Raw genomic sequence first — 10,120 nt, forward strand, 5'->3', positions numbered from 1 at the left:
CAGTGTTACGGCAAACAATCAATCGCTGCATTCTATTTCCGAGCGTGTGGATATGAACCTGCGGCAAACATTTATACTGACGAAAGTTGTCCGGGGGATGAAGGATGTGCTGGACCAACGGCCCCCACAGGTGGTAACACATCAGGAACCCCCGTTTACTCTGAAGGCAGTGGATAGCAAAGAAGAGCTGGACGAGTTGGAGTTCAAGCTTCGTAACGCTGAACATTTCCAAGATGTTCTGCAATGGGTGCAGACTCGTACAGTTAAAACGGAGGCAAAGCAGAGGATGCATGAGGGTATGCAGCTCCTATTTAACAAACAGTTTATGGTCAAATGCAGCTGGTCTGGCGGAGGACGTCCTGAAAAAAAAATTAGGTTTAGTATTTATCATAATATATTTCTACTTTTAAAAAAAATAGCGGAGAACGGTCATGATGGCCAAGTGCATGCATCCGCTGTAGAAGCCTTTGTAAGGTTAAAGTTAAAAAACGCAGCGAGCACGGCAAAAACAAAAGGGATTATAAAAGGTTCGGCCAACAAACCATACACTTACAAAAAAAACAGACCGTTCTTCCCTTAGTACGTAAGTTAATTTTAGCTTTAGTACATGAGTTAGTTTAGTTACTTTCTTTTCTATTTGGTGATAGGGCTTTGTTTATTTCTGGTTAGTTCTAAGTTTGTTTAATTTAGATTTATTGATAGGGTTTTAGTTTTAATTTATGAGAATAATACATGAATTGTTAATGATGTTGAATTGTTTTTTTTAATTACATTTGCTATGATGATGGAGATGATAATGGCCCACCGCTCACCCATGCAAAAGATTGAGAAACCCACACAGACGCTTAAGGATCCTCAAACTTATGCATACACTTCATGTTTTATTATTGAATGAAAATTCATTTTAAGATGATAATTTAAAATCGACGAGCATCATAGTCGAAGTCAAAAATGTATGTTGAATGAAAATTCATTTTAAATTATCATCACCAGCATCATAGTCGAAGTCAAAAATGTATGTTAAATACATGAATACGCGAAGGAACCTGAAACATTTCGTTATGTAGACCATGAGAACACAGACTCGCTAGAAAAGAGGCTTGAGTAGGGCGCAGGCGATCTATCTGTTTCAGCATGGAGCCCCGCGAGGCAGCATAGTGCTAAAGGATTCAAAATATCAACTAGCAATGCTCTATCAGTAGCCATAAAAGCGGTTAAAAAGGTCATTCCACGAACATTATCGACCACGATGATCTCTTGTTGACGTGGAAGCAACCATGGAATCCATAAAACTATCTTCTCAACGGAGTGTATGAAGCAACGGGAAAAGGGCTATGGTATCAAGAGCAATAGTAACAGGAGGATCTATTGGTGGTCTTGAGAGAGATCGCTTCGGTAAATATATTGCTGATAGTTTACATTTTATGGATTCACACGGTACTTCCACCCTTCTTGACGGAGCATTTTCCTTTATTTTATAGATAAACAAATCGGCAGACGACAATTCTATTTGCGAATTGCCGTCTGCCCACTTTCCTTCGAAAAGCTCCGTCTTATGGTCAATCTGGATCCCAATCAAGATGAACGAAGACAAAGAACTTTTCTTTGCCTCCAAAAATTTGATGACGCTGCCCTGGTGGGTCAAAAACCATTGATCTCTAAATTCGGGCAGCAAGGTAAAATCGGCTGTTACGTGTAATCCAACCCGATTTACCATCAACATTGGATAGTTTGGAGCACTATAACTGGCAGCCGTCTGGATAGAATCTCTGGCTTGCACCCTGGCTGCCACTTGCTCCACACACTTCGTGCCCGATTTAATACAGCGTTTGATAAACTGCAAGTGGTTTTCAAAACAATAAGCCGAAAAATTTTCAAGTTGTCCAAATTTTAAAACTTCTCCATACACGTGCTGGAGATTATGAACATTACTTGTCAAGTGGTAACGACCATATATCGTGCCGAACTCCTTTACAAACTTTTCTAGGAGCTTTTTCGCAAGCGGCCAATGTCGCTGATGTGCCGTGGATGCAAAACAGGTCACACCGCAGAAGTAGAGCAAGAAATGATTGAAAGCCTGTTCGTTCATGCAATCTTTCAAGACCACAACACTAATGTAATGCAGGAAGGACCGATATTCGGTTCCCTTCCAATTGCGGACTTCATTGAGGTGCCTCATGGGGCGATGCACCTCAGAAGGAAGCCGTGTATTTTCCATAAACTTAGACACAGCTTCCTTCTGGGGGTCTGACCATCGACCAAGGGTTGCAAATTTGCCATCCAGCATCCCTCGAAGAATTTTTCTGGTCACCCCCAAATCAATTAAATGGAGCCGATCGCCAACAACGACGTCTTCTATTAAATGGAAATTATTTATATCTTCTAGTGGTGTCCGCCAACTCTTATGATGGTCCTTGTCTACCTTAGCTCGAAAGCCCGCGTCCGTGCGCGGTGCAGAGTTCACGGAGTCAAAAATGACTTTATTCTCCGGTTTGATGTATTCCCCAACACAGGAACACTTTAAGCATCCATGCTTACCAGTATAACTGGTGACAGCTTTTAGATACGCCCGCGCCGGAGAATCGGCAACAATGGCGCGAAGTTTAAAATGCACCTGCTTGTCACCGAACTGCAAGCCTCTTTGCTGGAGATCGTTCACCTCCAACACTAGCGGCCGAAGATATTGTTCGATGTTCTCCGGCTTTGCTTGTCCCCCAAAAACACCGACAAGCATTACCGGAGCATCTACCAATTCTTCCACCTTTATAAGTATTGGCCACAGTTGTGTGTTTGAACTTTTAAAAAGGGGAAGCCCATCGATCGACACTTGTATGGAAAGAAGGTCATCTTTGGGTATGACATCTTTAAAATAATTTTTTAGGACCGTCTCTACCCCCTGATACCAAAATCGTCCTCCCAAGATCGATTTTACTTTTACCACGACTGGAGAGGATGATTTGGTAAGTGTCCGTGCATCTTTAGGAAGTTGCAATTTATAATCCTTCCTCAAGATCGCCAGAAGTTTTCCTAGAGACGAACGTGATACGAGTTCCAAGATTGCCCACCGTCTCAACGCCTCATGTCGGCTATAGCTATCTACATATCTAGCCAACCTAGTGCAATCCACTCTGATGTCATCATCATCATCATCAGATCCGTCAATAGATGTGTCCTCATGGCTCGAAATTGTTTCAGGTTCCTCCGTGGATAAAATTAAGCTTCCACTACCAATAACCTCCACCCTGTTTTCTACACTTATCTGGCGGTTGGCTTCAACAATGCCGCTCGTAGATGCCGCTTGTAAAAAAGCATCTTCATCTCGGGTTATACCTAAAACAGTTGAAGTATAGAATGAAATATTACATAACCCATCCCAGCTGCCCGGAGGCTTTAAAACACTATAATACATTTTAATATTTTTTTCTTTTACTTACCAACTCCTAGATCAGGCCATTTTATTTCAGACGCACTCATTCGTTGCCATTCAGCCCATTCTATTTCAGTGTCGTCCATTCGAGGTCGATGGCTAGGACCACTAGAAACTTCATCACCGTTCTTTCTTTTGCTTGACGAAGCTCTACCTAATTCCATCGCTTCCTCTTCAGGAGTTATATCTAAAACAATATTACTAATTATTAAAACTGCATCCAGATTCCGATCGTATATTTATACGTAACCAGCAGCAAGAGTGTGGTGTACTCTATTACCAATGTTTCGGTAATATATTTTGTATTTTCACTTTCACTTACCAACGCCTAGATCTGCCCACGGTATAGCACTTGATCCACTTTGCTTGAATGCCTCCCACTCCATTTCTATTTCACGATCCATCACTTCAAATCACAACGATTAACAGCAAACAATTTAAAAAAACAATCGACACTGCTCAAGATTGGATACTGCTCAAGAAAAGCGATAAATCCTTATCAAAACAAAGTTGACACATCAAAACAAGCCATCCACGCGGATTTCATAAAAAAAAAATACTGCTCGGTTGATAAGAAAACAAAGCAAGAACTTCATGACCCACCGTTCTTGCGGTTTTTTTAGCGTTGAGTTTGATCAAGGCATATGAGAAAGAAGGTGTGTGAGAAGGAAGAACTTCATGACCCACCGTTCATGACCCACCGAAACGTTCTTGCGGTTTTTTTTATCGTTGGTTTTGATCAAGGCATACGAGAAGGAAGGTGTATGAGAAGGAAGGCGTATGAGAACTGTACGTGCAATGGGCAAACGAAGTGGAGTGATGACGTCATGACGTTGCGCTACTCGACGCTGTAGTGCACAATTGTGGACTCCAGCGGGGGTGCATTGAGGAAAATTCATTTTTTGAGTGAATTTTTAGAGAATGTTGTGCAACAATGCCCGCTGGGTATTAGCCGTTTCTAGCATCTTGGTTTGTGATTCCAAGTATCCCGTAACACGTTAAAAGCCGTTTCTAGCATCTTGGTTTGTGATTCCAAGTATCCCGAAACACGTTATTAGCCGTTTCTAGCATCTTGGTTTGTGATTCCAAGTATCCCGAAACACGTTATTAGCCGTTTCTAGCATCTTGGTTTGTGATTCCAAGTATCCCGAAACACGTTATTAGCCGTTTCTAGCATCTTGGTTTGTGATTCCAAGTATCCCGTAACACGTTAAAAGCCGTTTCTTGCATCTTGGTTTGTGATTCCAAGTATCCCGAAACACGTTAAAAGCCGTTTCCAGCATCTTGGTTTGTGATTCCAAGTATCCCGAAACACGTTATTAGCCGTTTCTAGCATCTTGGTTTGTGATTCCAAGTATCCCGAAACACGTTATAAGCCGTTTCTAGCATCTTGGTTTGTGATTCCAAGTATCCCGAAACACGTTATAAGCCGTTTCTAGCATCTTGGTTTGTGATTCCAAGTATCCCGAAACACGTTAAAAGTCGTTTCTAGCATCTTGGTTTGTCATTCCAAGTATCCCGAAACACGTTATTAGCCGTTTCTGGCATCTTGGTTTGCGATTCCAAGTATCCCGAAACACGTTATTAGCCGTTTCTAGCATCTTGGTTTGTGATTCCAAGTATCCCGAAACACGTTATTAGCCGTTTCTAGCATCTTGGTTTGTGATTCCAAGTATCCCGTAACACGTTAAAAGCCGTTACTAGCATCTTGGTTTGTGATTCCAAGTATCCCGAAACACGTTAAAAGCCGTTTCTAGCATCTTGGTTTGTAATTCCAAGTATCCCGAAACACGTTATTAGCCGTTTCTGGCATCTTGGTTTGCGATTCCAAGTATCCCGAAACACGTTAAAAGTAGTTTCTAGCATCTTGGGTCGTCATCCCAAGTATCCCGAATCACTTTAAAAGTAGTTTCTAGCATCTTGGGTCGTCATCCCAAGTATCCCGAATCACTTTAAAAGTAGTTTCTAGCATCTTGGTTTGTGATTCCAAGCATCCCGAAACACGTTATTAGCCGTTTCTAGCATCTTGGTTTGTGATTCCAAGTATCCCGAAACACGTTAAAAGTAGTTTCTAGCATCTTGGTTTGTCATTCCAAGTATCCCGAAACACGTTAAAAGCCGTTTCTAGCATCTTGGTTTGTGATTCCAAGCATCCCGAAATACGTTATTAGCCGTTTCTAGCATCTTGGTTTGCGATTCCAAGTATCCCGAAACACGTTATTAGCCGTTTCTAGCATCTTGGTTTGTGATTCCAAGTATCCCGTAACACGTTAAAAGCCGTTTCTAACATCTTGGTTTGTGATTCCAAGTATCCCGAAACACGTTAAAAGCCGTTTCTAGCATCTTGGTTTGTAATTCCAAGTATCCCGAAATACGTTATTAGCCGTTTCTAGCATCTTGGTTTGCGATTCCAAGTATCCCGAAACACGTTAAAAGCCGTTTGTAGCATCTTGGTTTGTGATTCCAAGTATCCCGAAACACGTTAAAAGCCGTTTCTAGCATCTTGGTTTGTGATTCCAAGTATCCCGAATCACTTTAAAAGTAGTTTCTAGCATCTTGGGTCGTCATCCCAAGTATCCCGAATCACTTTAAAAGTAGTTTCTAGCATCTTGGTTTGTGATTCCAAGCATCCCGAAACTCGTTATTAGCCGTTTCTAGCATCTTGGTTTGTGATTCCAAGTATCCCGAAACACGTTATTAGCCGTTTCTAGCATCTTGGTTTGTGATTCCAAGTATCCCGTAACACGTTAAAAGCCGTTTCTAGCATCTTGGTTTGTGATTCCAAGTATCCCGAAACACGTTATTAGCCGTTTCTAGCATCTTGGTTTGTGATTCCAAGTATCCCGAAACACGTTAAAAGCCGTTTCTAGCATCTTGGTTTGTGATTCCAAGTATCCCGAAACACGTTATTAGCCGTTTCTAGCATCTTGGTTTGTGATTCCAAGTATCCCGAAACACGTTAAAAGCCGTTTCTAGCATCTTGGTTTGTGATTCCAAGTATCCCGAAACACGTTATTAGCCGTTTCTAGCATCTTGGTTTGTGATTCCAAGTATCCCGAAACACGTTAAAAGCCGTTTCTAGCATCTTGGTTTGTGATTCCAAGTATCCCGAAACACGTTATTAGCCGTTTCTAGCATCTTGGTTTGTGATTCCAAGTATCCCGAAACACGTTAAAAGCCGTTTCTAGCATCTTGGTTTGTGATTCCAAGTATCCCGAAACACGTTATTAGCCGTTTCTAGCATCTTGGTTTGTGATTCCAAGTATCCCGAAACACGTTAAAAGCCGTTTCTAGCATCTTGGTTTGTGATTCCAAGTATCCCGAAACACGTTATTAGCCGTTTCTAGCATCTTGGTTTGTGATTCCAAGTATCCCGAAACACGTTAAAAGCCGTTTCTAGCATCTTGGTTTGTGATTCCAAGTATCCCGAAACACGTTATTAGCCGTTTCTAGCATCTTGGTTTGTGATTCCAAGTATCCCGAAACACGTTAAAAGCCGTTTCTAGCATCTTGGTTTGTGATTCCAAGTATCCCGAAACACGTTATTAGCCGTTTCTAGCATCTTGGTTTGTGATTCCAAGTATCCCGAAACACGTTAAAAGCCGTTTCTAGCATCTTGGTTTGTGATTCCAAGTATCCCGAAACACGTTATTAGCCGTTTCTAGCATCTTGGTTTGTGATTCCAAGTATCCCGAAACACGTTAAAAGCCGTTTCTAGCATCTTGGTTTGTGATTCCAAGTATCCCGAAACACGTTATTAGCCGTTTCTAGCATCTTGGTTTGTGATTCCAAGTATCCCGAAACACGTTAAAAGCCGTTTCTAGCATCTTGGTTTGTGATTCCAAGTATCCCGAAACACGTTATTAGCCGTTTCTAGCATCTTGGTTTGTGATTCCAAGTATCCCGAAACACGTTAAAAGCCGTTTCTAGCATCTTGGTTTGTGATTCCAAGTATCCCGAAACACGTTATTAGCCGTTTCTAGCATCTTGGTTTGTGATTCCAAGTATCCCGAAACACGTTAAAAGCCGTTTCTAGCATCTTGGTTTGTGATTCCAAGTATCCCGAAACACGTTATTAGCCGTTTCTAGCATCTTGGTTTGTGATTCCAAGTATCCCGAAACACGTTAAAAGCCGTTTCTAGCATCTTGGTTTGTGATTCCAAGTATCCCGAAACACGTTATTAGCCGTTTCTAGCATCTTGGTTTGTGATTCCAAGTATCCCGAAACACGTTAAAAGCCGTTTCTAGCATCTTGGTTTGTGATTCCAAGTATCCCGAAACACGTTATTAGCCGTTTCTAGCATCTTGGTTTGTGATTCCAAGTATCCCGAAACACGTTATTAGCCGTTTCTAGCATCTTGGTTTGTGATTCCAAGTATCCCGAAACACGTTATTAGCCGTTTCTAGCATCTTGGTTTGTGATTCCAAGTATCCCGAAACACGTTAAAAGCCGTTTCTAGCATCTTGGTTTGTGATTCCAAGTATCCCGAAACACGTTATTAGCCGTTTCTAGCATCTTGGTTTGTGATTCCAAGTATCCCGAAACACGTTAAAAGCCGTTTCTAGCATCTTGGTTTGTGATTCCAAGTATCCCGAAACACGTTATTAGCCGTTTCTAGCATCTTGGTTTGTGATTCCAAGTATCCCGAAACACGTTAAAAGCCGTTTCTAGCATCTTGGTTTGTGATTCCAAGTATCCCGAAACACGTTATTAGCCGTTTCTAGCATCTTGGTTTGTGATTCCAAGTATCCCGTAACACGTTAACAGCCGTTTCTAGCATCTTGGTTTGTGATTCCAAGTATCCCGAAACACGTTATTAGCCGTTTCTAGCATCTTGGTTTGTGATTCCAAGTATCCCGAAACACGTTAAAAGCCGTTTCTAGCATCTTGGTTTGTGATTCCAAGTATCCCGAAACACGTTAAAAGCCGTTTCTAGCATCTTGGTTTGTGATTCCAAGTATCCCGAAACACGTTATTAGCCGTTTCTAGCATCTTGGTTTGTGATTCCAAGTATCCCGAAACACGTTATTAGCCGTTTCTAGCATCTTGGTTTGTGATTCCAAGTATCCCGAAACACGTTATTAGCCGTTTCTAGCATCTTGGTTTGTGATTCCAAGTATCCCGTAACACGTTAAAAGCCGTTTCTTGCATCTTGGTTTGTGATTCCAAGTATCCCGAAACACGTTAAAAGCCGTTTCCAGCATCTTGGTTTGTGATTCCAAGTATCCCGAAACACGTTATTAGCCGTTTCTAGCATCTTGGTTTGTGATTCCAAGTATCCCGAAACACGTTATAAGCCGTTTCTAGCATCTTGGTTTGTGATTCCAAGTATCCCGAAACACGTTAAAAGTCGTTTCTAGCATCTTGGTTTGTCATTCCAAGTATCCCGAAACACGTTAAAAGCCGTTTCTAGCATCTTGGTTTGTGATTCCAAGTATCCCGAAACACGTTATTAGCCGTTTCTAGCATCTTGGTTTGTGATTCCAAGTATCCCGAAACACGTTATTAGCCGTTTCTAGCATCTTGGTTTGTGATTCCAAGTATCCCGAAACACGTTATAAGCCGTTTCTTGCATCTTGGTTTGTCATTCCAAGTATCCCGAAACACGTTAAAAGCCGTTTCTAGCATCTTGGTTTGTGATTCCAAGTATCCCGAAACACGTTATTAGCCGTTTCTAGCATCTTGGTTTGTGATTCCAAGTATCCCGAAACACGTTATTAGCCGTTTCTAGCATCTTGGTTTGTGATTCCAAGTATCCCGTAACACGTTAAAAGCCGTTTCTAGCATCTTGGTTTGTGATTCCAAGTATCCCGAAACACGTTAAAAGCCGTTTCTAGCATCTTGGTTTGTAATTCCAAGTATCCCGAAACACGTTATTAGCCGTTTCTGGCATCTTGGTTTGCGATTCCAAGTATCCCGAAACACGTTAAAAGTAGTTTCTAGCATCTTGGGTCGTCATCCCAAGTATCCCGAATCACTTTAAAAGTAGTTTCTAGCATCTTGGGTCGTCATCCCAAGTATCCCGCATCACTTTAAAAGTAGTTTCTAGCATCTTGGTTTGTGATTCCAAGCATCCCGAAACACGTTATTAGCCGTTTCTAGCATCTTGGTTTGTGATTCCAAATATCCCGAAACACGTTAAAAGCCGTTTCTAGCATCTTGGTTTGTGATTCCAAGTATCCCGAATCACTTTAAAAGTAGTTTCTAGCATCTTGGGTCGTCATCCCAAGTATCCCGAATCACTTTAAAAGTAGTTTCTAGCATCTTGGGTCGTCATCCCAAGTATCCCGAATCACTTTAAAAGTAGTTTCTAGCATCTTGGGTCGTCATCCCAAGTATCCCGAATCACTTTAAAAGTAGTTTCTAGCATCTTGGGTCATCATCCCAAGTATCCCGAAACTCCTTAAAAGTAGCTTCTAGCAGCTTGGTTGACCGCCTAGGAAGCAATTTCTTGGCTTTCTGCTAGAGAATTTTATCGAAATATATAGAAATTGACAAAACCTGCTTATTTTTGAGCTTAACTTGGAAGAAATCACTTGAAATCAGCAATTTTGCTTTGAAAAGAGGTAAAAAAATGCTTGTCTTTGAACGCTCATAACTTTTTTGTCTTTCGTCCTACGTCGTTTTTGACCCCCATGTTTGGTGTCGCAAATTTAATTTCCTTTCGATTGCTGCCAAAAGCGTTCTTCTAG

The 10,120-nt window shown here is 41.5% G+C and overlaps 1 protein-coding gene across 1 annotated transcript; it reads right to left on the minus strand.

Moving 5' to 3' along the window:
- Positions 1-1,177: 1,177 nt before the first annotated feature.
- On the minus strand, positions 1,178-3,813 carry LOC131292907 (uncharacterized). The gene is made up of 4 exons (XM_058321006.1): positions 3,750-3,813; positions 2,949-3,330; positions 2,345-2,831; positions 1,178-1,192 (listed from the first exon to the last, which is right to left on the minus strand). Exons 1-4 carry the CDS (start codon positions 3,811-3,813, stop codon positions 1,178-1,180), a joined length of 948 nt encoding a protein of 315 aa, XP_058176989.1.
- Positions 3,814-10,120: the final 6,307 nt, after the last annotated feature.

The sequence above is a fragment of the Anopheles ziemanni genome, unplaced genomic scaffold (assembly GCF_943734765.1).
Source record: "Anopheles ziemanni unplaced genomic scaffold, idAnoZiCoDA_A2_x.2 scaffold_13_ctg1, whole genome shotgun sequence".
Taxonomy (NCBI): Eukaryota; Metazoa; Arthropoda; class Insecta; order Diptera; family Culicidae; genus Anopheles; species Anopheles ziemanni.

Bases quoted from the DNA above. Each gene is read 5' to 3' on its own strand.
- LOC131292907 (XM_058321006.1), bottom strand. From the start codon at position 3,813: ATGGAGTGGGAGGCATTCAAGCAAAGTGGATCAAGTGCTATACCGTGG. The intron at 3,331-3,749 runs GTAAGTGAAAGT...CAACTGTTTTAG, and splicing joins GTGGGCAGATCTAGGCGTTG to GTATAACCCGAGATGAAGAT. The intron at 2,832-2,948 runs TCCAGTCGTGGT...CCTTCTTTCCAT, and splicing joins ACACTTACCAAATCATCCTC to ACAAGTGTCGATCGATGGGC.